Source organism: Lingula anatina, chromosome 7 (assembly GCF_051362555.1).
Source record: "Lingula anatina isolate TDL-2025a chromosome 7, LinAna3.0, whole genome shotgun sequence".
NCBI classification, from domain to species: Eukaryota; Metazoa; Brachiopoda; class Lingulata; order Lingulida; family Lingulidae; genus Lingula; species Lingula anatina.
In genome coordinates, this window is record NC_141773.1 from 15,471,024 (window position 1) to 15,498,489 (window position 27,466).

General features: G+C 36.0%; 5 protein-coding genes across 6 annotated transcripts in view; 2 read left to right on the forward strand and 3 right to left on the reverse strand.

Annotated features, from left to right (window-relative positions):
* LOC106162001 (maternal B9.15 protein) overlaps window positions 1-2,297 on the reverse strand; it is a 38,439-nt gene extending 36,142 nt beyond the window's left edge. The window contains exons 1-2 of the mRNA XM_013539093.2: window positions 2,135-2,297; window positions 1,352-1,853 (exon numbers count right to left, since the gene is read on the reverse strand). Of these exons, the coding sequence (XP_013394547.2) occupies window positions 1,352-1,662 (311 nt within the window). The 5' untranslated portion in view covers window positions 1,663-1,853; window positions 2,135-2,297. The remainder of the gene's footprint in view (window positions 1-1,351; window positions 1,854-2,134) is intronic.
* A 68-nt stretch (window positions 2,298-2,365) lies between these two features.
* Window positions 2,366-4,471, forward strand: LOC106162006 (cilia- and flagella-associated protein HOATZ). Its single transcript, XM_013539100.2, has 4 exons — window positions 2,366-2,771; window positions 2,971-3,009; window positions 3,330-3,460; window positions 3,694-4,471. Exons 1-4 carry the CDS (start codon window positions 2,585-2,587, stop codon window positions 3,847-3,849), a joined length of 513 nt encoding a protein of 170 aa, XP_013394554.2. The 5' UTR covers window positions 2,366-2,584; the 3' UTR covers window positions 3,850-4,471.
* LOC106162003 (porphobilinogen deaminase) lies at window positions 4,216-15,390 on the reverse strand. Its single transcript, XM_013539096.2, has 10 exons — window positions 15,221-15,390; window positions 12,448-12,520; window positions 11,526-11,575; window positions 10,867-11,000; window positions 10,439-10,516; window positions 9,869-9,944; window positions 9,259-9,372; window positions 8,653-8,811; window positions 6,238-6,393; window positions 4,216-5,848 (listed from the first exon to the last, which is right to left on the reverse strand). The coding sequence occupies exons 1-10, from the start codon at window positions 15,269-15,271 to the stop codon at window positions 5,306-5,308; spliced, it is 1,434 nt and encodes a 477-aa protein (XP_013394550.2). The 5' UTR covers window positions 15,272-15,390; the 3' UTR covers window positions 4,216-5,305.
* LOC106162005 (zinc finger protein 511-like) lies at window positions 15,334-21,264 on the forward strand. 2 transcript variants are annotated; one of them, XM_087017430.1, is made up of 7 exons: window positions 15,334-15,424; window positions 15,698-15,890; window positions 16,316-16,375; window positions 17,653-17,794; window positions 18,217-18,332; window positions 18,486-18,740; window positions 20,536-21,264. In XM_087017430.1, the coding sequence occupies exons 2-7, from the start codon at window positions 15,721-15,723 to the stop codon at window positions 20,729-20,731; spliced, it is 939 nt and encodes a 312-aa protein (XP_086873556.1). In that variant the 5' UTR covers window positions 15,334-15,424; window positions 15,698-15,720; the 3' UTR covers window positions 20,732-21,264. The 2 variants fall into 2 exon arrangements, with proteins under 2 accessions (XP_086873556.1, XP_086873557.1); XM_087017431.1 differs by having other exon boundaries at window positions 15,698-15,878.
* On the reverse strand, window positions 21,133-25,978 carry LOC147760797 (brevican core protein-like). Its single transcript, XM_087017432.1, has 4 exons — window positions 25,503-25,978; window positions 24,634-24,754; window positions 22,768-22,947; window positions 21,133-21,992 (listed from the first exon to the last, which is right to left on the reverse strand). The coding sequence occupies exons 1-4, from the start codon at window positions 25,854-25,856 to the stop codon at window positions 21,763-21,765; spliced, it is 885 nt and encodes a 294-aa protein (XP_086873558.1). The 5' UTR covers window positions 25,857-25,978; the 3' UTR covers window positions 21,133-21,762.
* Between the last annotated feature and the right edge of the window lie 1,488 nt (window positions 25,979-27,466).

The following is a 27,466-nucleotide window of genomic DNA, read 5'->3' on the forward strand; positions in this document are numbered from 1 at the left end:
CCCAGATTTGAGGAGAATATACCTGCCATCTCCTCAAGTGTCATTACATTGACAACCAGATACAAGATAAGGGAAAAGGTAATTGAGAAGGCACTCTATTCTACTCCACTCTAAACAGGAGATACAAAATAAAACTTGACCTTTTCACTGGCTGATGCGACGTAGATAAACATAACAAACTTAAAGGGATAATAACTCTTCGTATGAAATCTATATTTCATAATAAAAACATTGTGAATAATTCATAGAAATATAATATATTCTGTTTTACCACAAAAACGGCAGTTTTAGCTATTATTCTGATATCTGAGCTTGTCTTTAGACCACGTGACCTCCATTGATGTCTATACTCTGTTAAAATCTCTTAAGAGATTTTAACAAAAAAACAAACTTTTTAGAAAAAAACCAGGGACTAACTTCGAATGTAAAAATGGATTCATTAACCATTGGTAAGTGTGGGAAAATTGTTGTTTACTCCAGGAAAATTCATCTTTTGGCCGAAACGAAGAGTTATTATGACTTTAATTACTTCAGCTGGGGTTTTTGATCTCAGTCAACTTCTTTTTTAACAAATTACTAGTACTAGTTTATTGATGAACACGATTTACATTTTTATTTTTTTGGGGAGAGGGGGTGGAGGCAGGTTAAAAGCCCAATAATAAGAAGCACAATCTCCATAGCAAAGATCAACTCAAGATATTCTGATAAGCAGGTAATTATGATCAAGATAAAAAACCCCATATGAACCAAACAAAATCAAGATGAAATATCTCCTTTCATAGCATTGGGAGTTCACTCAAACAATCTGACACCATTGCCATCTTTTTTTTTCTTATAAAAAGACAACTGGGATGTGATCAAATATAGATATAAGATTGTGATATTAATTTCAAAACTATCTAAGGGAGGATTCAATGGATTCCAGTGGTAGAAAAATTGATATCATCTCCATCTCAAAACAAACTATGACATATCAAGGACACATCAGATACTGTCCTATGCCAAATCAAAACAAGGAAACTGCAACATTCAAGGGGGAGTGATGCAATTTTTGTATTATATTTGTAAACACAGAAATTGTTACAATGCCCATGACTATTTACTGTTGAGGCCATTGTAACATATAGGTGTAATTCAAGAAGACATTTGTTCGCATCAAATACATTAAATGTATCACAACAAATATTGTGATTGGAAAATGAATAGAGGGAGTGATCCTAAATCATCTTATTTACTTATTATTATTATTATTATTTTGTCTTACACATTTAATATTATTTTTGTAATATGTGATAATTACATACACTTTTTTGCACCAGGAATTCTGGAGGATTTTATAAGAAACACTAACCTGCAGGCAACTTCATGGGGGTCTACCCACAAAGTCAACTCCAGAGGAAGGTTCAACTCTTCATACTTCAGTCCAGACTCGGATGCTGCTTTTTCCAACACAGGGTCCCTGGGTTCTGTCTCATTGACTCTAATGCATCGGAATGCCTGGCCTTTTGTAGGTTTATCCTGGTACCAATGATTCTTGAATTTCTCTCCCAAAATGTCTGAGAGTTTTGCAGAAAATTCTTGAGCCTTTTCTGGTGACAACTGCTTGTTTGACTCGAGTAGGCGACTGATGAATACAACTGCTGCTGCGATCTCGTCCTTCATGATGCACTTAATTTTAACATAGCTTTTACAGTTTAAATAAAATGTTACCAATACCCTAGTTTAAGGGCAAATTTTAGATTTTATAGTACGTGTCTGTCTTACTTAATTGTTTACTATCAGTTTGCTGTTTTTTTGGCGCCGAGTATTCTACGTGTTGTTCTTACTTTTTTCCAAAGCCTTCAAATTGTTACCTGCAACAAAAGCATAATTAAACAATAGTTAACAAGTCCTTGTGGTTGTAATTGTTACAAAGCACACCTTTACAAAACTGACGAATATTCTCCTACACATGATCATCCTACGCAAGACTACTACTTAGTGACTCAGATACGACACTCTGGAAATTGGAATTTCCTTTGTTTATAAAAAATAGGTCATGGAAAACCCCTGCAAATTTCTTCTAATAACACACATTTTTGGTCTGAAAATACACGATAAGATGCTTGAAACATCCATTTGTTGTACAACTAACCTATTTGTCCAAACCTCTTTCCCAAAAACGTTCTTTCCCCTCCGTATATTTTGTTGTGAAATGTCTCCGTCTTTCCTTCTCATAGTTGTACTGCGTAGAATATAATGCAAGCTTGACGTCATGTCCAATCAGAGTGCCCGTCGGTCCCAATTTTATCCAATCCAGTAGGAGACTTGCATTCTGTTCGCTACCACATTTTGGACAACATTTCAAGTTGCCATGACATATCATGACGTCAGATGGCGCAACTTTTCGACAATCTTTAGAATTTTTATTATGCTGAAAGAATTATGTCATAACTGATAATTAACGAACTATAACGATATCATTTCGTTGCTCTCACATGAATTTTAGTGCTAAAATCTAAATTATAAGCGACCCCAAAATATATTGTTCTAAGCGATATGCGCATAAGTTCAGCGCATACAAATTGTTTATAGAAACCCCATAATGGCTACTGTGGTAGTTGAACTTCCGAAAAGCAACGAGAAAACGGAATTCAGTGGATCATCAGAAGAAGACAAAGCATATGCAAAGAGTTTTTGGCAATCTATTCAACTCCATCCTCCGATTGAGTCCCGTCTAGTTTCAAGTGATATCCGCCAAAGACTGAAGAGAGCACCACCCGGCGGACAACGTATGTCACCTGTCTCTCTCCCTCCTCCCCTTTCTCACTTCTCTCTTTCTCTCTCTATCATGCATTGAAGATTATTTTAATGAAAGATAAATAAAATCTATGCATATTTTTGAAAACGAGAGCTGAAGGTCTTACGAGGTTCTCTTTTGAGACAACTTAAATCATTTCATTTGTTCTTTTGATACATGTATATTTTCAGCCATTAACCTCGCTCACCATACAGAAGCCGAGCCACCGCGTAAGTATAGAACATACCACTTAAAGTAAATTTGAAAGGGTATAACCCTTGATGGAGCTGGGCGTTAAACTTTAGATAGATATGCAATGCAAACACATGCATGTACTACGTACCAGTACATGTAATTACTAGTATTGGGCTCTAGCTGTGTCAGAAATAGCTGTGATGTGAAAAGTGAAAATGTATCAAACACAGTCTGTCTCACACCCGCAACTGTTGGCCCCCAATGTATTAATGCAGTATATGTACTGCTTTTTTTTTTTTTTTTTTTTTTTTGTGAGTGTTATTTAATTTGTTCGTTTTATTGATGTTTCCTTCAGAATTGACGTCCTTCCTTTTGACATCCCATGCTCTTGAAAGGGCAGATGCATATCATAAATTGCAACAGAAAGCTGCATTCAGGGAGGATGCCATCATGTTGCTTCAGAAGCAAAGAGAGGATAGAATTATGGTAAGGATGTCACTTTTTAAAACCCTCTGTTTCACAGACTAAATGTATACAATGAAAATATTGGATTTTAAGTGGCAATTTTTTACATAAATTTTGCAAACAGCATTTAATCAATTTCAATCATCAATGGACAGTTCATGTCAGATCTAACATGGCATAATTTTTTTAAAATACTAAAGCTCAGGATAACTCTGTATGTGCTTTATTGATGAATATCTTTATTCTATTTACAGAAAGAAAAAGTATCAGATCATAAAGGCATCAAGAAGCCTAAGCCCGAGCCTGTACAAATTGACAGTGATGAGGAGAAAGAGATGGAACTTGATATAGAAGCCACCATGAGAGAGTTGGACAAATACGATAAATCACTAACAGTCGACTCAGACTGAATTGACTGGCTGACAGAAACATTTAAAAAGCATTTCTGTGATATCTATTTGTATACGAGACAAGTTGATATCTATTTGTATACGAGACAAGTGAGAGAGAAGCAATTGTGACGCAAAGATGTCACAGGACAAACTAAATTGTTAAAATTCGTATAAGTACATGGTTCCAACTCCATGCTTAAATTTTGCCAAGAGACAATGCAAAAGTTGAAATTAACATAACCTTTGTCTGAGTACATTGGCCAAACTTCAGTAAAATTTGTACAGAATGTATACACCATCTCGTCCCTTGTAACTTGAAATTAATGTTAAGGATTTTTTGCATCATAATTTTTTTGCTTACAAAATTAAGAACGAAAAATTAGATCTCTCTCCAACTATTTATTAGCTACTTCAGATATACATTTGTACATGAAAACCTGTACCATCACTTAACAGCTGTTATAGTACAATTTTTATAAGATTTATCTGTCAAATATTATAATATATGTACATACTCAAAGAATTTAATTAAACATTTAACATGAACAATGACTGGGGTATTGCACAATACAACGAACAAAAGATAATCAAGAACTTTGCTGAAAGTGCTTAATTAAAAATATTTAAAAAAAACAAAAAACAAACAAACAGCTGTATTTCATGCTCAGGAGGTTGGACTGAAGAAATGAAAGCATTTCTTGTAAAATATTGGAAAAGAAACATCTGTAAGAGAGATCGTCTCAACACAAGGGCCACTTGCTTATAGTTTGCAATCTTCAATTGCCAACAATTTTTATATAAAATATTTAAAGAAATGTTATACTTTCTTAAAATAAAACATCTGTGAAAACAAGGATGATAAAAACCATATCTATTAGATACTATAAGTTAGCTGCCTTCTCCACTTAAAACTTATTTTAAATAAAACTATAATTGTGAAAATAATGGATAATTTAATCTAAAGCTTCAGTGTACCTCTGCTCTATGTGTGATATATTTGAGTTTAATAATATAATTGGTACCATTACTAGTTAACTAGGCATTCATTTTTATTTAATCTATCACTTTGGCAAAATACAAGAAGACAAACATATTAACAAAGGTCATGTCATGAACAATCACAGACTTAAAAAGCATAAAATATGCTTTCTGTTCAAATAAGAATTTTTAAAAATATATCTAGCCCTCTAACCCACATTAGATATTAAGCAAGAGCATCTAAATTAAAATGGAAATATGAGTGCCAAAAGAAAATGGACATAATAATGTCAAGATCTTAATATAAAATACTAGGTGGTGGCAAATCTTTGAGACAATATCAAACTCTTTGTGGATTTCAGGAATTGATTTAAAAAAAACAGTAGTAATAGTACTAGCAGACATAAAGAAAAAATTAACTTATAAATATTTTTAAACTTATGGAATTTTGCGCAGATATATGGCAGTGATGTAGGTCTTGTACCCCACAATTTTACTACTTTGTATCTGTTACATTATGAAATGGACACTTTGCAGCAGAGCCATTTGTTTTAGCCTCCTTCAACTGTATATTACTCTTAGTCTCAACAAGTGTCTCCTTGACAACAGGTGTCTCTATGACAACAGGGGTCTCTTTGACAACACCATTACCATTGCTGCCTGCATCTGTGGCATCAGCCTCACTATTGTCGACAACTTCAAAATATGGACAGTGCGGCAACCCCTCAATTTCATCACCCGCGCTGGGTCTTCTAGGAGGCACATGGTCTATTACGTGGCCATCATTTTTATCAATCACTCCCTCTGTTTCCAGCTCCTTTTTCACAGTTTCAAAGTATGGGCAAGCAGGCGCACCAGATGGGTGCCGTTTTGTATGAGCCTCTGTGTGTTGTCGTGAGTGTTCCAAAATGGGTCCCGCCCCTTCTGCTAGCAGCAGTTCAGCAACACGTATCCCAGCAGCCTCTGCAGCCTGCATCACGTGGAATGAAACTTGATTGGACACGACACTTGCACATGATGGAACAAAGACACTGCGGCTCTGCAGAAAAAATAGTAGAAAAATTATTAGAAAACATAAACTTTCAGATTAGTCCAATCTTGAGGCATCTCTTATGCAGGAAAAACATATATATTAATCAAATTTCCCATCTCTAATGCAGTTATTAAAATCTATAACACACTTAATGTTCTGAAACTAAAAACATACAAAAATTGATATAAGTCAATGTTTTTGTCACTTTTTAAAAATTAAAGCAATGCAATTATTTATTTTCAACACAAGGTGATTTGTTGAATTATGCCTGGTTTTAACTCCAGTAATTTTTGCTGTCACAACAAAAAGACTACAAATATTTCAAACACTTTTCAAAATATATAACATAAAAATTATCTCATGTATTCAAATTTGTAAAAATATTCCTAGGTTACCCTCTTAGGAGACCTCTCTCCTTCCTCTGGAAGTTTTACATTGATAGAGTCTATTACAGCTTCTGTGCCATCAAGTGAGAACACTCCCCCCTTCAGCATCAAGTTGTCATCTGCCAGCTCACTGTGGACAGCTACAGGAACACTGCATCCACCCTCCTACAATAAATATAAACATGCCGTAACTTCACACTTCATCTGAACAAATAGTATTTAACAGCCTCCCCCCCCCCAAATAAATAAATAAATAAATAAATAAATAAATAAATAAAATAAATAATAATAAATAAATAAAATAAATAAAAATAAAAGTTTCAGTACTGAAATACCTGAAAAAAACCCTGTTAAGTTCTAAATTTTGGGAATTCATGTCAAAATGTATGTTTATGGAGATACATTAAAAAGTTTAATGTTCAAATATTATAAGAAAACTTATCCCTTTTATGTGCCTTTTGATCAAAGTCAAACATTCCTAATATACCAATTAAAAGTTCAGTTAATTGATTGTTATAAATTAAACAAGGCAGCAAAGCTGTCAAATGTACAGACAAAAAACAGGAAATAACTATGCTCAAAATAGGCTACTGTCAATTCTGATGCAAAAGTACATTATGTTAAACTGCAAATTCAACATCAAATTTTAATTATGCTCAACAGGTAATACCAATATAAGTAAAATGTGTAACAAGTTCACACTTTGAAAATGTATAACTTCCAGAAAAAGAAGCCAATTAGACTGTTTTTCCAACTCAGGCTGCATTTTAGTCCCGTATTTCTTTTTTGAAAATTTGGCAATCATAAGTAACATGGTTTTCCCATAATGGTCATCATGGCAGCAGCACCCAAAATTGAGTTTTCTTCTATTCTGATGCCATATTACATAATGGTTAACAGCATAATGACCGTCAATTTTTAATAATAAAATATACGTATCATGGATTTTCAGAAAATGTGACTAGCATGGGTCTTCAAGCCTGTGGAACTTCAAAGTCACACCTTGAAAATGCCAATATGTGAAAAATTAAATTTTCACAAAAAAAAAAAAAAAAAAACTGTTTAAACTGGCAGTAAGAATTACCAAACAGACTGCATTGCCTACTGAAGCTGTATTCTAGTCCCATGTTTCTTTCCTGTAAGGTTGAGAACAGTAAGTGACATGGTTTTTCTTAAATGGTCATCATGGGAGCAGTGCCCAAAATAGTTTTTTTTTTTTTTTTCAAATTTTGATGCAATATTACATAATGTTTAACAGCATAATGACCATCAATTTTTAATAATAAAATATTAGTATCATGGATATTCAGAAAATGTGACTAGCAAAGGTCCTCAGGCCCATGGAGCTTCAAAGTCACAACTTGAAAATGCCAAAATGTAAACAAGACAGCACTGTTCTGAAAATTTTTTCCCCATTTTTAACAATTTTTTAACATAAAACAATATTAACAGGTTACTGCCATTTTTATACGATCAACTAAGAAAATTGATGAGATGGGAAAAATATCAATACAACAGTGTTAAATGTCCAATTTCCTCCATTCTGAGATTCTGAACATAGTGAATGATTGAATCTGACAAACAGCAATGATATGAGTTTATTTCCATTTTTGAAACTTTATTACACAACACATGATAACAAGTTTACCATCATTTTTACATAATCAACTAACAATGTTGTAAAGATGCAGGAAATGTCAAACAAACACTTTTATGTATCTTATTAGTAAAATAATAAGACTGTTAACATGCCTAAGAATTGAATCTTAGGAAATGTGAAAAAACAGCATAACTTCTAAAATAATGCCCCGATTATGCTGATTTTCGAACTCAACCTGCGTTTAAGTAAGATTGACCATTCCTGTGAGTTAAATGACAATTGGCCAATCTATTTTTCTTATATTGTGTTTACAGTGTTGCATATATGCTGAAAAATGAAAAAACAGCATAACTACTAAAATAGTGGTCCGATCATGCTGATTTTCGAACTTGACCTGCGTTTTAGTAAGATTGATTACTCCTGTGAGTTTCATGACAACAGGCCTAACGGTTTTCCTTAAAATGTGTTTACAGGGTTGCATATATGCTGAAAAGTGAAAAAACAGCATAACTTCTACAATAATGGCCCGATTATGCTGATTTTCGAACTTGATCTGCGTTTTATGAATATTCATCAGCTCTGTAAATATAAAGCCAAAAAGTAAAACTGCCCTCCACTTATCGTGTTTACAAGGAAAGTGCACGGCGCCGACGGCGACGGCGCCGGCGACGCCGGCGACGACAGACGCAGGTGATGGCAATATGTACAGACACATCTGTGTCTGTACATAAAAAAAGGGGATTCAATCTCATACAAAAGGACCTTTCCCCTGACTGACATCTGCTTTTACGATAGGAAAAAAAATTAACAGCCAATCTTCTCACCAGTTTCTTCAAGAAAGCTCTCTCTGCCACACATCTAAGAAGAGACTCTCTGTGCTGCAGTTTACTAATCAGTTCCAGGGTTTCAGTGTCATTGTCCCTGCATTCCACAGCCAGAGCTCCCTGGCATATAGCATACATACAAACATCAGGGGACAGGACCTGGAAAACAGAAAAAATCAATAATATATATTATGTATGTCAATTGTAGCCTTTTCGATCATAGACTGACATTTGGCACACAATAATATGTACCAGTCTGAAGAGATGAGAGGAACATATCATTCAGTAGAGTAAATGCATTAAATTATACACATCCCAGCTTCATTTAGCCGACAATAAATTATAATGAAATGAAATAATTAGGAAACAGGTGCACTACTGGAATGGTTTCAGTAGCAGGAAAATCTCATGAACTTCATAAATTCTACACACAATAACTGTTGCTTCATCATTTGACAATTAACTCCGGTAGCTTCAACCCAGTGAAGGAGTGTGGACATACTAAATCAGTCACATTTTACTTAACATGGTTAACTATTATTTTATTTTATTTATTTTATTTATTTATTACTGTTATCTTTTTTTCATATTTTCATAGGAAAATACCTCATCAATTCTGTCATTCCACTGCATTCTCTTCAGCCCTGCCTCGGCCAACACAAGAGCTGAATAAGTATCTCCGTTGTCCAGCTTACGAAGTCTCGTGTTCAGATTGCCCCGCTGAAAGTGCGTTAAGGACCTATACTCTCCTTACCTCCAGCAACAGAAGAGGTTGTTTTTATTGCTTTCTGTTGCTGGTTTGTATGCTTGACTGTGTGTATGTACCTTAAAGGTGAGATAACTTTTTGTGTTCTTCACATATTTAGATGAACTTTTTAGGATAGACAATTATTCAGGGTGGAATGAAATGATCACAATAAATTTATATGAATCCAGGTATGATCCTTTTATTTTTAAGAATGACAAGTGGGAAAACATGTAAAAATACTTTAAATTTTTTATCACAAACTATTCATAGGTATCTAGTAAATTTTAGATCTAGCATCATATGAAGGAAAAGCTGCAAGAAAGTAGAAATTCAGCTCTTAGTATGCAATTATTCAGGTATGTTCGTTTTTTAAAGCAGTTACATATTGGCAAGGGTGATCAAACTTCTTTCACTAATACCTCCTTTTCTTAATAGGCTTACCTAATACAGATTTATAATAAAGGATACAACATCTTGAAACTTGAGCTGAGGAAACTGTCTTTTCAGCTGTGATGCCCTGCGTAAGGAGCTTGTGCCAATTATACTACAAAAAGAATATATACTGATTATTTCCACTTAACTCAAAAATTCATCTAAATATCTTTAATCATGTTGTTTTCATTCATGTAAAACCATTTTAAAAATGAGAAAAATACTGAAACTGAAAAAATAGTCCACATTTTCATGACTTTCACCCGATTCAAAATTCCATGAAAAATAATAGTATCATAAATAATTTTATTTCAGTCTATCCAAAACCCACTACAAAATGTTAGTTACACTGAAACAGAAAAGGTATTCATTTTCATTGTCTAAATTTCTTTCTTATATAATAAAATATCTTTCAAAATTGTTTTAATTCAGACAAAACAACTTAGCAAAAAAAAAAAAGAAAAGAAAAAGAAATTTGCCATTTTAATCGAGTACTAAAAATGGCACAAAAGCCCGACTTGTTCTTCCAACTTATCTTCAAACAAAGCAAACCCTTTAAGACTACTCTCCAGTTTTCTTTAAAAGTGACTAGAGCTTTCATTATACCTGTCCTGTGGAAGACTCTGTAATTTCTTGTCCTTCACATCTGGATGGAAGACAACTGCGTCACAGGGACTCTCCCTCCTGAGTAATAGAACAAAAACTATTTAAGTTTTTTCTATGCTAAATACTCTGTAGATCAGGGGCCTGTTTCACAAAAATAGCTTGTCAGTTTATGGACTTAAATCTTAACTGGACTAACCAACCAATCAACATTTCAAAAAGAATCTTAATACCAGATTGCCTCCTTGTATTTAGTCTTTCAACCAAGATATATGGGCAATTTATCTTGACGAAATTAAAGCAATTTTTTTGTATCTAATCTAAATATTTTGAATTTAAAAAATCAGTTCAGTTATTTTATTTTTATAAAACTCAGAACCTAAAATGAGAGTGATCATTGAGAAGCTTTAGTCCTGATACTCAACACTTACTCTAGCACCCCTGCTATAATCATGCCAGGAGGAAGGGTAGAAGGAAGATCCTTCAAGGAATGGACAACAAAATCTACTCTCTTGTCCTCAAGGGCAAACTCTAGCTCTTTGGTGAACAGACTTTTTTCTCCAATCTAAAAAATCAAGATTGTCAAAACCATATATATATAGATGAATATAAAATAAAATAAGATATTCACCATTTCTTTTCATTTCATTTCTCTCTTCTTTTTTTTTATGATGAAAGCTTAGGAAATAATCAAGGAATTCAGGTATCACTGATATAGTACCTAACCTGACACCAGATGTCACCAGCTGTCAGATATACCAAGTGTGACCTCACATATTTCTGTGTGTGACCTCGGGTGCCACTGGTATAAGACCAACATGTACACATAGTGTGGCCTTAGGCAAACCCTCGTCACAGGTGTCCAAATCTACCGAACATTTTACTTTTTTTCTTTTTTTTTCGAGATAAAACAAACAGCAGCATTTTTCTCTTAGCATAATAATTATTATGCCATAGCACACACATGCAAATGCACACACTTTTAAATTATTATAATATATCTATGAAGAGAAATCAAAGACAGATAACATGTGAAACAATTTGAAAAACCTGATGAATATTATTCTAAAAATTGACAATTTATATGTACCTTAGACAGGGCTGTATCCAAAACCTTGTCACCAGTTGTGGACATTTTAACTGAAAAAATTTAAAAAGTCATCAGTTCAACTGTCAGAACAAACTCAACAGAAAGTTCATACAACAGTGTTCAATATGTATTCAGGAATATGATAACAAAACATGGTGATCTTCTCTGCATACAAATGAACAACTTTCAATTTTATTATTTTCTTTTTATGTGCTTGGTTCTCTTATAGTCATATTAATCTAGCCACCACCAGTTCCCTGTGTTACTATGATATAAATGAATAAAAATTTACTTAATTCTGTCTATAAAACATGACCAACATGAATTATCAAATATGGAAGTAGTGATTTTTATGATCTAATTTATCTGATATCAGATCCACCATAAGAGGGAAAATTCATCTTCAATCTAACAAAAAATCAACTTTAACAGATAAAGTACAATGAAGAATAGACACACAACATCACATTCTTGACAACAATGTTAGGTAATATAATTAAGCAACATTCATCTTGGGCCGTTCAGAAGGAATACGTTAGGCTGCACAAGTAGGGGGACTAGTGCTCTCGCTGAATGCAATCAGATTAACAGACTAACACACCTGGTCTTGAGAAGAATACAGAGAAGCTGATGATTATAAAAGCATGATGGACAAGAGGAGACATATCAGTCTGTTAATCTGATTGCATTCAGCAAGAGCCGCAGTGGAGTTGAAATGCACTAACTAGTGCAACCTAACTCACTCTGAATGGCCCCGTCAACTTATATTCAAAAGCTAATCCTGTCTATATTTTATAAGCACACAAAGGATTAGAAAGGCCTAAAAGTACAGAACACCAGCATTCACCTCCTAGTACTAGTACATGCATTTCAACAATAATAATTCTGTAATTGTTTGTATTTATACATGTGCCATACTTACTGACTTCAAACTCAATATTTGGGTATATTTTAGACAGCAGATCTATCACATGGTGGGTCTGTATAAGGGCAAGCTGAAACAATTCAAATATAAAAAAAATCATATATCAAAAGAAATATAGAGAAGAGAATCAAAATATTTACTATTTTCATCAGTGACTGGCTCATTTTCTCTCTCTCTTCTATAATTTTTCTTCATAGGGGACAAAACTTACAAAATGAATGAAATGAAAAAAAGGAAAGAAAATAATAGACTACACAAATTCTTTTTATTGTTTAAAGGGTGGTGCAACATAATAATCAAGAAAGTGCGCACCGACACTTTGAAACATCTGAGGTTTTTTTTCCAATAAACTGGACATCTTTGATTATGGACAGAGCTATATACTAGTACTGTAGTGTAAGATGACACCAACCAGATAGCCTGGTACAGACTACACTAACTAAAATGAGGTGTCTTTTCTCGGTTCAGCAAACAGGGACTTACATTGACCTGTTAGGCTACAGGACCAATACTAGTACATTACTCTACTAGTACACACCCCATATATAAATATATGATTAAGTTCTTTTTTTTTTTTTTTTTTAGAAATTATTTTACCACATTTGATGGTTTTATTTTATAAATAGAAAACCTCACATGAACTTTAATATAGTATAAACAGTCTTGTAGAATGGACACACCTGGAAAGTGTTACTACTACAGAGCTGCTGAGATTGACCAGGGATGGAGAAGAATAGAGGGCCATAATCGTCTATGTCAGTCAATGATCATCATATGGTAATGCTAGTGATAATAAAACAACAGAGCACCTGCTAGTTGCTGTATGTGGAGAATATGAAAGAGACATATAAACCCTGACATAATACTCATACACCTGGTATCTGTGTAGTTCTTCAACAAACAATCAGCGTTAATACATTTGAATTTGTATTCAGCAAGATACATGCTGGTTGTAGCTATTACGTGATGTTTATCCATGCTCCCTTTCTATTAATGACAATTACAGATAATTAAAAAGATACCCAGACTATCATTAGAGACCTTGAACTAGTTTAAATTATCTAAACTGTATACATTAGCATCAAAGTTTGGCCTGATGTTATCAAAATAAATATTACAAAGAATTACTAGTTTTACCCTAAGAAAAGGAGGCATAATCTGCAGTCTGTGCTAAAACATCTAAGCCCAAACCTTGGTCCTTCAGACTATAAGAATACACTGAGTTTATATAAAAACAGTAACCAGTAACTGAACAAATTTCTAAAATTTTACTTGTCAGGCCAAAAGTTTGCTTTCAACTGACATTTGGTATGGGACTTATGATGCCAAATGACTAGAGTTCTATTATGCTAATATCAACACAGATTATCATCTCAGTAGTCTAGACTGTCTTAATGGAAAAAAATCCCTTATAGTTATATACCACAGTTCATACTTATCTGTAGCAGACAAAAGATTCATGCTTTGATCACTTGATCCAAGTCATTTATTTTATGGAGTACAATATATATATACGTACGATATATTAGATAAAACTGTTCACATATTATTGAATGAGGCCTAGAGCACAATTCGTACCTTTGCAAAGATTTGATTTTTTTAAAAGCAAAGTGAAATACAAGTTTAAGTAAAACAGTGCCTAGGTTTTTTATTTAACAGTGACTATCCTGACTCTTAACTAAAAGCATGTTTATAACTGAGTATTATGAACACTTGATCAATGTTTGTCCAGTTTTGTGACCCCCTCCCCTTCTTCTTCTTGTCCCTTACACCTATAAGTATAACTGAGTATTAGGTTACATATACATCACGCATGTCTAGTCCTCCTCATCAGGTATTCACACAGCATACTTACTGCCGCGCTGAATATTAGAAAATAAAGCAATCATATTGGCCTTGTTGTTGTCTTACATAACTCATGTAATAACTGTATTATTATATGTGTCATACTTCGTGCATTTCTATACTGTACATAAATCAACATTGTTATAATGAAGGGGTTTCTGCTTTAGTTCCACCAACAAATCATGAAATGCACTATGGTTTTCAATGGATGTATCACAGGACTGGACTACCATGTTTTAAAACACACCTGCGAATATAGTCTAACCCTCTTGGCTAAATTAAGTCATATTTCTCAAAACATTACTAAGTTTTTTTATTTACTTTTATAAGGTCAAACAATGATACACTGGTAAAAAAATTAAATGATTCTGAGCAACAAGTAAAGGCCTGTTTCTCAATCTCAATCATGCTCAGGCCCATTTAATTTTATTACTTTTAAAAATGAAACGTACAGTACACTGTCATTGTATCTTTATTATTATGGTGTAGTGGAAGAGATTTCCTCATGTCACAACACCCAGCTTCAAAAGAAAATGCCCAATCATTCCAACTAAGCTGAGACAAGATGCCACTAACATCTTGTGCCATGTGTGGGAATTTTAAACAGCTGTTCCCTATCACTACACTATATATATATACTAAGTACACTGTAGACCTCATATGATTGTGTGTCAAGTCTTACTTATTTTTATCAAAACCAACTTTTTTTAAAATAACATTGGTCTTGTTAGCTGGTTTGCTGTCGATAAGCCTGAAGCCATACAAGGGTTTGTTACTGCAGCGGGGACATCAAGAATCATCTCACTAAAGTACATGAGGGTTTACAGGTATATGTAAGCTACTGTATGTGGATCATGTACATAACATTTCGAGGTAAATTACACAATCGCGTTTTATGGGCCAGATTTTCGTAATTCACCCTTACCTGACTTTTTCGGGTTCCCACCCGCACGACTTTTTTTACGTCCTTTCCCATGACGCGTTGGCTGTATGACTGTTTCACTCAACTTCCGTAAAATAAACTTGATCACTCGGTAAGCTTTCTGACCTCAACCAACACACGTTCTCCACGGAAGTATGTTGTACGCATGCGCTAAGCTAAACGGGGAAATACGGATCTTGAGAAAGTGTAAGTTGTTTATGCATATCATGTGATTGGGCTAGATATTATGAAGAATCTTGATCGATCGCTAAAATAAATATATATTGCTCTATATCAAGACGCTGAGTATTACCTGCAGGGACAAAACAAACGCAAAGATTTTCAAAAACATACGTTCGCCCCCCCCACCTCCACTCACCACTACTTTGACTCTTGTAGATTTCGTGCCTCCCAGAACTAAGGCACACCTCATTCCACTTTCCCATACTTATTTGACTAACTTCTTTTATATTTGCGCAGGAATAAGAACTGGCAATGTCAGCATGTGTACGCCATTTAAATGGAGTTGGGAACCTGTGAAAAGGCGGCTTCCCCCGTGTCACCCCCTGTTTGAGGAAGGTGACTTAGTGTGCTCTCTGCAGGCTAAACTGATCCATCTGAATGGAGAGGGAGAGGAGGAAGACAGCATTGAAGATGGCAGGTGTGCCTACTAGTAAATAAAATTCATGCACCAGGGTTGATCCAAGTGCATAATTTGTCTTTCTATATTGTCTGTATTATTCAACATTCCAACACTGATCCTACAGTTGCAAGACTCCCTCCCATTCAAAAATGAAGAATTGGTTATGATGAAATAATTTTCAAAACGAAAACAGTGTTTCATTCTTTTTAACAACATTCTTTTTGTAGAATTTTGGCAGAAGTGAAAAATACTAGTAACAACTAAGCATCATTAAACCAAAATGTGTTTTCATCATTATTAGATATAATTTAACAGTTCATTTTAGTATCAATAACTTTAAATGAATGATTTTATTTACAAACCAATTCATATTTCAAAAAAGGCATATAAAACACATTTGTTCCATAAAAAAAACTAATAAAAAAACTCGGTGTTGTATATTATTATCATTCCAGCAATACAGTGATACCATGCAATATTGCGGGCTGTACCAAATGCTTTCAAACCATTGGAAGGTTAGTTCTTTCAGCTAGTTCTCCCAAGGAGTTATATCTGTTATAACTCCTTGGTTCTCCAAAGCTGCACCTTGACAGTGACTGACCCTCTGTATTGTTTCAGCATTGGTATGCTTGATGAAAGGGGAAGTTTCTAGTTATCTGTTGGGGTCCGTAGCGATAGTCCGAAGGTTCATTGGTCTGAATGTTCACTATAGAACCTTCGGACCAATGAACCCTTGATTAAAAAATCGATGAAAATGTTACCACTTTTCGGACCAATGAACCTTCGGACCAATGAACCTTCAGACTATCGAGACGCCCCCATCTGTTGAACTCAGAAACTCGGTAGATTTTCAAGATATAGTAAGAGAGGTGGTTATAATATTAATTGTAATGGGTCTTGCTCAAAAATGTGCAAAATTATCATTCAGGTTGAAGTTTTATTCAGCTTCTTGGTTCAGATCCTTCACATTTAGAATATATATTTACATAATACTATGATGGATTATAGGATACATGGATTATAGATATTATAGTTACTGGACCTAAATTTCTATGTCCAAAGCAGATATGATGATCACAACACATTTCCCACATCAAGGTACTTGGTAGTAATCACAGGGGTTTCCTTTCACAGTATATCTCAGTGGCGGATCCAGATGTACAAGTATTTTCTGACAGTCTTCCAAATTATCTTTGTTCATCCATCCTCCATTTTCTATCTGTCATCCAACTGAAAAAAGTAAATGTAGATGCCTATCAATACTAACTTGAAAAATTCTGACCATCTTTCATAAGACTCAGAAGACAGCCTCAGTCTGCCCCTGTATCTTACACCCCATTTCCATAGATTAGATCGACCTACTTTAGATCGACCTAACTCCCTGGGGGTTCAAGCTAAATAGCTGTCAGCCGGGCAGACACGAAAGTTAATTACCCTCTTACAGCTTGTAGTAGGCGGGACGGACATTTAAGTCGGATTATCTGAAAGTAATCTAGTGAGACTCCCCGCAGGGATAGATCGATCTAAAATCTATGGGAATAGAGCCTTAGACCCCATTTCCAGAGATTAGATCGATCTACTTTAGATCTACCTAACTCCCTGGGGGTTCACACTAAATAGCTTTCAGCCGAGCGGACACGAAAGTTAATTACCCCCTTACAGCTTGTAGTAGGCGGGATGGACATTTAAGCCAGATTATCTGACATAATCTAGTGAGACTCCCCGCAGGGATAGATCGATCTAAAAGCTCTGGGAATACAGCCTTAATTTACCTTATTTTCCCCCTCCATAGTTACGAGGCTCACTACAGGGACTTCCACACCCATGTGTGCAGTGAATGCAAGAGGCGGTTTCCCACCAATCACCTGCTGGAGGTACACATACTGGAGTGGCATGATACCATGTTCCACTTACTAGCCAGGCAAAAGAACATGGTAAGTGTATCTCAGTCTGTGTCAGAAATGTCAGGGGCACCTGGGTTTAAGAATCTTCTGGCATCAAGTAAAAAAAATATATTTGACCAACAAATTAACAAAATTAAACTGTTCTTCAGTTTTACTGGTATTTGGTGAAGGGTATATATTGAGAAATGGTTATCTATAATATAAAAGAATCACAACAGTTTCAGCAAACAGTTTCAACACAACAAGTATCATCAGAGGACTAAAAAGCCCTCTAATGATGCTTGTCATGAGCTTTTGAAGAATCTATAAAGACCTTTTAAAGTTTATGCTTTGTAATATTAGCTAAAGATTGAATGGACAAACAGATAACGAATAAACATCTCTGATAATCATAACTAAAAATGTGTTGAAATATTGGAATATCACAATCTATTTGAATGTTTTTATTTTAGTACCAGTGTCTTGTTGAGGCCTGTGCTGACAAATTCCCAGATGCGAAATCCCGCAAGGATCACATGATCAAGCAGCATCACTATCCAGCCAGTTATAGATGGGACAGACAGAAAAAGTAAGAGTAATTCTCTCTCTCTCTCTCTCTCTCTCTCTCTCTCTCTCTCTCTCTCTCTCTCTCTCTCTCTCTCTCTCTCACACACACACACATAGTATACAACCACTTTGACAGCGGGATTGTTCATTTCTTAATACCATTTTCCCATCTTAGACCTAAACCCAAGAAAGAGGCCTCAGAGGACAGCTGTAAGATGGACATCAGTGACCCCACTGAAACCAAGCAGAGCTTAAAGTGTACAGACATAGGTGGTCAGCAGCAGGACATGGACAATGTTCTGCAGGCACAGGGGGGTGCCTCAGGGAGCACTGGGGCAACAGGTGGTACTGGTCAGCAACAGCAGGAAATGGACGTGTTTCAGGGAGGGGACACTGGGGGCGGAGGCCAACAAAGAAGATTTGTTTACAGGTAAGTCATATCTAAACTAAGGCCCTTAGAGTGTACATGGTGTGGTATACTTATATTTATCTGTATCACAACATTTTGCCTGGTCCTAACACCTAATTATGTCGGAGGCGGGGGGGGGGGGGGGGGGGGATGCTCCTTTTCACAAGTTTGCTTCCATCTGTTTGGGCCAATCAAAGTGAATCCGACAGACATGGGGAAACTGCTGGTCTAGGCAGTGATGATGGCCTGAAGAGCCAGAGGACCAGCAAGATTTTTGATAATGCAGGTCCTATAGACTGGTAAGGTTTATGTGAAGATAAAGCAAATAAAAAGAAATTGCTTGTAAACATAGGCTAATGGAAATAAAATACTTAGTTTGGACAAGCATACAATTAGGAAGACCTGCTGATTTCTTGTAGTGCAGGTCCTCTGGACCATCAGTACCTAAAAAGTTTTTCCCATGTCTGAATCCTATTAACTGTCCTCTCTGTCGTCCATGCCTAACGCCTAGGCTCCATTTAAATGTCTCTCTTATAACCAGACTATCAAATCGCCAATCTCTCAAAAAATTGTGATACTTATTAGTACACTGCACAGTGTGAAAGAATGAGTTTTCCACAGGTATATCAATTCTTCTCCATATATTTCACCAGAAACGCAAAGTGTTAGAACCTGTATCTTATATATTATGTATGAGACCAGTTGATCTCCAGAGTTAATCAGCTTATTGATTAATGAAAGGGCCCTTCCCATTGTGAATTAAAAAGCATATTACCAACTTCAGTTATACTTGTTTAACAGATTTTCTTTTACATAGGACTTGGTATTCTGGTGCACATTTTTGGTGACTTTTTGGTGAAGGAAACTTTTCTCTTGATGAGCTGTGTACTCTGTCACCAGATTAACACCATCCATTTTGTAAATAAATTTCTTCTACTCATACATGTGACCATATTCTTGATTTGTTCAGTTTCGAGTGAAATTATTCCCTGGCAGTTGTATTTTATTTTTTTTTCATCTGTTAGCAGATGGTAAAGAAAGCGTATAACGTTTCATGTTTTTTATAAATTCATTTAAAGAGTGCTCATCATGGTACACAAATAATCGTCAATATGACAGTAGAGCTAGAGTATTTTTATAGTTGTACACCACATTGTCACGGTTGATGCAGGGGCAACTAACACACTCATTCACATATGATTAGCATGTTATTTTATGAAACAGTTTAAGTACAAAATATTCACATTTTTTCAGTGTTTTTCACAGTTGGTTTATTAAGCACAATGTGATGCATTAAGTTTCAATTTTTTTTTTTAAGTTAAGATTTGCCACCCTGAGCTTCAGAGATAACTTGACACTAACCTCTTCACTATAGCCTATCTTTATCGTGTCAAGTTACGTGTGAAGATAGGCTATAGTGAAGAGGTTAGTGTCTAGTTATCTCTGAAGCTCAGGGTGAGATTTGCTGTTCTGATTGTCTATCTAATACAAATCCCCCGCATTAGAAGATATGCAACGTATTTGACATGCTTGTAGTACTGTGTATATTGTTGTGGTTTATCTCTTATCTTTTTGGCAAAATCATATGCAAAAAATATCTAATTGTCACATCTGAACACTTAATATCATGCATGATACTGCTCTTTTTGTGTAGAAAGGCATCATTTTTCTCTACATTTACAAAAAAGAATACTCAAAACTTATAATAATAATAATAATAATAATAATAATAATAATAATAACTTTTATTTTCATTAATGTTTTATCGGTCACATTACAATATATTACAACATTTGGATTATTGCAATTTTTTCAGTGTTCCTCCAACAATTTGTTTTGGTGCTGGTGCTGCTCGTGGCTTCAGTAGACATGGCTATCCAAACAAGGGCAAGAAGAAAAAATCCAAACAAAGGCACTGGCACCAGACACAACCAGAACATTTATCAACCACTGTAAAGATAGAGGACATTCAGATGAATGATTTGGAAAAAGCACTGGATGATAAAACATGATGAAAAGAATTATTGATCCATTCCCTGTTGAACTGTTGTTGGTCAATATCCTCTTTGTTTCAGTGATAAGATTTTTGTGCTTAGCTACCAAGTGGATTTTTTTTTCTGGTACTTATCAGAAGTTGAGAACACTTATATTCTTTATGTGCCAAGGAAAAGATTTTAAAATGATATTGCATTTTCTATTTGTAGGAAAGTGTATATGTGTGTGATAAAGGCACTTTAATTATGCACAAAAAGCTTGAAGTCACAACTCTTAGTCATCTTTTGTAAGTCCTGTCCAAACCACGGTGATTCCCTTGATGACGTTCCAATTGCAAACTTTTCAGTGAGGATCTAATGACTCGCATATTTACAAATGAAAGCATTTCAGACTTCGTGTGACATACAATTTACTGATATAGCACGCAAAAATTCAATTTTAATGTGAATTCCCGTTTAAGTGAGTAGCATAAAGGAAGGAGTACAGTTGCAAAATAAAGCCTCTCCACACGTTTAAAATGTGAGTACTACTTGTGCGAGTGACCAACTTACAGCTTTTTATTCAGTTATTTGTCCAGTCTGGCTATTTATCCTGTAACAGTCGTGCCTAGTGATTGTAAACCGAGTTTATGAAGGTTGTCAGACATCCAGGGGAGAGCAAATATATATGTATACACTAAAGGTTTATCTGTTTCTCAACTTGCGTTATCTGTCAATAGTTAATTACTGTGGTAATATCATCGTTAAGGTGAATCTTCAGGTGAACCATATGTGACCAGCTTATATAGGCTAATATTTCTAAATAATTATATATATATCATTATACACTATTAAACCGTAGTTCTCGTGAGGTTGACAACTACTTTCTACCAGAGGCTCACTGGCTGCTACAAAATCGAAAATTGAAGTCCCTCAAAAGTTTTGCAACTGCTGGAACAGCTAGAAGGGCCTCTGGTAAAGAGTATATCCCAACGGCGCCATGCGATAGTTGTCATCCTTTGACAGACGCGAGGCCAGAAGATTCCGGCGTGTGTGACTGCAAACCAAGTTTAATAACCCACATATTCGCATATGAAATTTATGCTGCTGCTGCAGCTTCCGTCGTCCCAGGCCGCTCCGGAATTCCAGTAGTAACCGCAGTCTTGGTTGCCACCGTCGTCTGGCTGGCCGTTGTCCCACGCTGTGTACGGTAGAGGGATGTTGCCCCAGCTCCTCATTACAAATGTGCCCTCGTTAGTCTCGTCATTGGCGTCCACCCACCAATTTAACCCAGAGCGAGCTGGAAGGTGATTTGCAGAAAAACAGTATGTGTATTTTCGATAGATCTCTGTATTAAAGAAGATCGTGATTATCTTTGGACCGACTGTTTATGTATTTGGACGTCTAATTTTTTTAATTGTGCTGGTAGATGCAATTCCAAAAGAAGAAGCGATTTAAACGGCGTTAAATGAGGCACAGTTTTAAAAAATGCAAAGAAACAAGGTGCTACGCGTACTTCAATTGTTGTCACTACTTTAAAAGTAATTTATTACGTAGCCCGATCTTCATCTGTATGAAAATATTACTTCCCTATGTGGGCGCCTAAACCCTTATGCACATGCGTTTACTGGTAGACACAAGTGTACACTGTTAAGTCAATGGGCAAACGCATACACTCTCACACAACCATGTAGTGGGACCAACGCAGGTTTTCGTCGGCAACGAGTTCAATATTTGTATCAGACTAGCCGGGGGCGGATCCAGGATTATTTGAAAGGGGGGGGGGGGGGTCCGTGGATGTGAAACCGATCCCCCCCTTCCCCACCGAGGAGTTCGGGGGGCCGGCTGAAGGGACCCGAAAATTTGTGGTATTTTAGAGGGCGAACAGTGCCATTTGATACGGCTTAGAACTATGATTTAGCTAGTCAAAAGTCTAATTTCAAGAGGGGACCAGAAATCGAGGGGGGGTCAGGACCCCCCTGACACCCCCCACCCCCCCCACCCTCTAAATCCGCAACTGCTAGCCCCTTTCCTCAACCACTTGTCAGTCTGATCTGTTTAAAATGCTAACTTACAATTGTCTGACGAGATCTGATTGTGCAGAAAGGCGTGTTCATTCGCGTCGGAGACCGCCACCAAATGAGCTCCCAGTGACATGCAATACGTCACAGCGTCGGCGTAATTCTTCTGCAGTGACGTGTCAAACATGTAACAGCTGGTTCCGTACTCCACATCAAACCCTGCGGGACAATCCACTGGTGAAAAGACAAACGATAAGTGTTAGAACTTCCACGATTTATTTTCTCTTGTATCATATTGGAATTAAGATAACTTCCTGTACAAGACCCCCTAAGAACAGTCAATTTCAACGTCCTCCATACGACTTGCCCCCCTCCCCCCCCCCCCCCCACACACACACACCCAACCCCGACGAACATGAACACATAAATGCAACACATTCCATTTTTTGTGCTAATTTCTGTCTTTCTTTATGTATTTGTTAACGTACATGATACAAGACGAATCGCCCACAGTATGCTTGCTCAGAGGGCTACTCGTCTCGGCAGATTTGGAACCGACTTATCCGCTTATTGGCGCTTCAATTGGCGCTTTGTATTTCACTTACAAGAGAATGAAACGAATCAAACCGTATTCAAATGCGACATACATGTGCAATTATTCTATTGTCTGAAGTGTGCTATTGTCTGAATTGAGATTTATCTGGAAATAATGTTTTGATTACAGCACGTCACCGATATCGAACAAAGCTATTGTGCGGTTTACATCTATTATAATTATATAATACCTTGATGAAGTGGAAGGGCATTACTGCTCTGTGCATTGATTTTAACAATAATCAATAAAATAAAGTCATGAACTTCTTCTCTTTGGAATTTGTAAACAGATGTCGTTTTAGATAAAGTGCATAAGGGTAGAACAATCTTAAATATTAATCAACGCGTCTTTGTTTAATGATATGAGATTTAGAAATATCTATACACCAATAGGAGCCAAGAGTTCTGCCATTGTTGTTGTGAAAGTCGACAGATACATGTACATGCCTTGCCCTTCAGAAATATCTATAGGTCTTTGAAGAGAAAAGTGTGCCCCCAAATGCCCAAAATAATTAGAGTTGAAAGTATGTGTCAGATTATCTACATGTACTGTGCGGCCAAAAAAGTTGGCAACTTCGAATTCATTGCAGTATTTAACGTTTCATTATACTACAACTGTAATAACAGATCTAAATTGCCAGGCATTTCATCCATTATTATAAGAAGAGGTTCAGCATCCAAATTGAAAGGACTACTACTGCTTTAATTTGGGTCCAATTAGGCCAAAATGTTCACTCTGTGCTGTAAGTCCGTATGTCGACAAGCGAGCTTTTAATGACGGTGTTTTGATAGTTCCCCGCCTCTGACATTTCTTCTCGATAAACGCATGCTCTCGTGATTGCTATGGTCATCGACGAATTGTCCGCGGGCACCTGTATGGCCAATGGTCGATATGTTATAATTTTAGCACTAATTATCGATTTGATTAGCATCAGTAATTCTAACTGCCGACGTTTTACGTAATTAAGAAACGTGTAAAGTCTCGTAGATTGGAAGGGTTTCGATTTCGCAAACGGTACACTGATTAGTAAAAAAGATACCACAGATAGGTAAAGAAATTCGTATAAATTGCTTTGATTATAATAACAGATAACATTTACTTTGTGTGTCATACTGGTGCATGTATTATTATACAATTTCTCCTTTTCCTTCTGCCTTTAATGTCGGTAAAATGTTTGCACGGGCACTATCAGGTCCCAAATCTCTAAAAACTTAAGTGCAATCGTATCGGCCTCCGCCCTCCTGTCCTCCATCTCTCTCTCTCTCTCTCTCTCTCTCTCTCTCTCTCTCCTAATACATGTAAGATAGTTACTAACTAAAACTTACAAGACTGGCAAAACTTCCCGATAAAGGGGAAAGGACATGAGCATTCCCCTACAGGCCGCGGGACTGTTGGGTCAACGATAACGCACTTTCCACTGTTTTGACACGTGATTTGACTGCATGGCTGAAATAATAATAATAATGATAATAGTAATAATAATAATAATGAAGTAGAAACTATCTGTATTAAAGCAAAGGCAGAGAACTTAAATTAACACGCAATTTGTTATTGCTAAAAACATATTCGCCGAGATAACCTTGGTAAATGTGCTTTTCAAGTATTAAACAACTTCAATAAATCGTGTGTAAGACATAAGAACTTCTTAAATATTGAAATATGTGTCCTTTAAGAATTCAAGATAAAGCAAAACAGGGTTGGCTGACACAATGGAAACAAACACCTTAGAAAGTTTTACTACTTACTTTACGGTGTTCAGAAGGAATGATTTTAATCTTCAAATTAAAAATTTGACATCGAGCATTGATGGAAAAGCGTTGGAAGCATCTTTCTGAATGGCAAAGTCTTTTTTCACAAAACATTTTATAAATATTTTTCCTTGAATGGAGGTCAATTTTCATCTTTTAATCTGTTAACAAAACATTTTCTCTTGCGGACGTTTTTATTTTCAGTTTTTTAAATCAATTTCTTATTTCTGTCTTTTTTAAAAATAAACCTAGTTTAACAGTCTCCTTTCCTAATCATTCTTCAATATTTCTCTTAAGGCAGAACTGTCATCGTCGAAAATCTCGATGATTCGAACATTAGATGAATGAATGAAAAATAAATGAATTCATAATCAGCATTTAAGGTGTGCAAGTTGTATAAACGAGCAGGCCGTCTTTAACCTCATGGCCAGCTAGGTATAACTCACGTCGTATCCGGGCGTCTGGCAGTTGGACAAATCCAGATAGGTGCAGTTGCCGTCACTGGTCAGAAGATCTACAGGTGCAGAGTCAGTAACGCTCGTGAAATTCGAGAGAGTACAAGTCCCCGTTGTGTGGCAAAATGCGGCCGACCTGCAATTACTACTGGTCATGCATTCGGCGACGCATTCTCTATCATTCGGCTGCAGACTGGTTTGGATCACGTAGCCGGGTGACAGATTCTGCTGCTGGTGGTTTTCAACGTGGCAGGAGTAAGCGCTAGACGCAACTGCTGCAGTGTAAATTATATTCCCACCAAAAATGATCTGAAGAAGAATAAAGAATGTGCCCCTGCGCAACATTCTCGTGGTTGAATATTTACGACGACGACGTTTGCGTAGAATATATTTTTTATGTTGTTGGTGGTCTATCTTTAATGAGCGTTCAGAAACTGAAATGAGTGAACAAAATAAAGTTGTCCAATAATGACTCGCGCGATAAATGCGACACAAATTACTTCGCTGCGCATGCGTTCACTTTTTACTTCTGACTGGGCAACTTGGGCATTTAACATAGGAGCCAGTGAAAAGACGACCGATTTCAATACGGCGTTATAAACCGAAGATATTGTCCCCGGGGCTTACCAACCACCTGTACTGAGAAACAGACTATCGTTGTTATAAAACAATTGTTAGCTTGTCAGAGACTAAAAGTTAGCGGGAAAAGAGATTTAACAGCATAGCATTGTGCAAGTGCACTTGCGTCCGTGAAGCTGTTGATCACGTGTTGAAAAAAACTTTCATAAACCCCCAGTAACTAGAAAATTCCCAAAATAATGTATTTGTTTACACTTTGCGAAGCCAGCGTGCACAAATCGTGGTGTTACTAAAATAGGGGAGACCGGGGCTAGTTGGACCCCGGGGTAAGTTGGACCCCCGTCATTTTATGAAAAAGTAACTACGAGGTAAAGAAATTGGCCACATACTCTTGTAAAGTGACCGTAGCCTACAATGCTAAGGAAGTGTCGGCCGTTGAAAAGTTTTAATTAAGCGGTGAGTCCAAATAAACTATTTTTGCACCTAAAAGTAATTTTGTTTAAGAGATTTAAAAATCAATTTTCATAGGCTTTTGATCGAATATAAGATATGTATAGGGCATCAAACTGAAGCTCATTGTTTCAAGTTTCACAGAGATGTATCATCGTTGCTCATTCTAGCACCATAAATGGCTGCCATCCCTTAAAATAAATAATATGCACCCGGGGCTAGTTGGCCCCCTCGACTCGGGGCGAGTTGGACCCTCATATTACCCACAATCCTTTGCGCGCAACGCTGTTTGAAATAAACAAGAAGTTGTAACTTCTTGAAATAAACAAGTTGGTGAAATTGACAAAGCTTGCCGGAGTTAACCGTCTGATTGATTTTTTTAAATTTGCTCTCTAGTGTCTTTTCGAAAATTTATATTAGAAATATTCTGTTGATTGTATGTATTAGAAAGCAAATCCACTGGACTTTCCTTAGAAAAACATTTATTTTGCCTTAATTCATTGTAAGGTGATTTTATTGAATTTATAGTGTTATACTGTATGTGGCCCCAAGGGGATTTTCTACCCCTCCCATTGTTGAAACAAACTCAATGGTTTAAAACTGAATTTATTACTTTCTTTTAAAACGTAAATTTATTATTAGTTTTTATTCATTAAAAACCTGCTTTATAACATTATTAATTTATTCTTAATTAAAACAAAACAAATTTTATTGATAGATTTTTTTGTTCTTGCAACACATCCCCCCCCCCCCCACAACGTGTCGTACGGAAACCTCAATAAATCTGCCTCATTTGAACTATTTATTCATCAAAGACTCTCAAAAATCAATTTAATAAATTAAAAATGTATAAAAATGTATTTCAAGGCGTTTATATGGGATATATACTTCATTTTAGTATAGGGGGGCCAACTTGCCCCGACCCT

Coding starts and splice junctions, on each gene's coding strand:
- LOC106162006 (XM_013539100.2), top strand. CDS start 2,585: ATGGCTACTGTGGTAGTTGAACTTCCGAAAAGCAACGAGAAAACGGAA. Junction 3,010..3,329: donor TACAGAAGCCGAGCCACCGC/GTAAGTATAGAA, acceptor TGTTTCCTTCAG/AATTGACGTCCTTCCTTTTG. Junction 3,461..3,693: donor AAAGAGAGGATAGAATTATG/GTAAGGATGTCA, acceptor TTCTATTTACAG/AAAGAAAAAGTATCAGATCA.
- LOC106162003 (XM_013539096.2), bottom strand. CDS start 15,271: ATGGGAAAGGACGTAAAAAAAGTCGTGCGGGTGGGAACCCGAAAAAGT. Junction 12,521..15,220: donor TGGGAACCCGAAAAAGTCAG/GTAAGGGTGAAT, acceptor GAATTGTTTCAG/CTTGCCCTTATACAGACCCA. Junction 6,394..8,652: donor GAGCTTTCTTGAAGAAACTG/GTGAGAAGATTG, acceptor TATTTATTGTAG/GAGGGTGGATGCAGTGTTCC.
- LOC106162005 (XM_087017430.1), top strand. CDS start 15,721: ATGTGTACGCCATTTAAATGGAGTTGGGAACCTGTGAAAAGGCGGCTT. Junction 15,891..16,315: donor GATGGCAGGTGTGCCTACTA/GTAAATAAAATT, acceptor TTATCATTCCAG/CAATACAGTGATACCATGCA. Junction 18,741..20,535: donor CAAAGAAGATTTGTTTACAG/GTAAGTCATATC, acceptor CAATTTTTTCAG/TGTTCCTCCAACAATTTGTT.
- LOC147760797 (XM_087017432.1), bottom strand. CDS start 25,856: ATGTTGCGCAGGGGCACATTCTTTATTCTTCTTCAGATCATTTTTGGT. Junction 22,948..24,633: donor CGGGAAGTTTTGCCAGTCTT/GTAAGTTTTAGT, acceptor TCTTTTCACCAG/TGGATTGTCCCGCAGGGTTT. Junction 21,993..22,767: donor TCAGATCTCGTCAGACAATT/GTAAGTTAGCAT, acceptor ATCACCTTCCAG/CTCGCTCTGGGTTAAATTGG.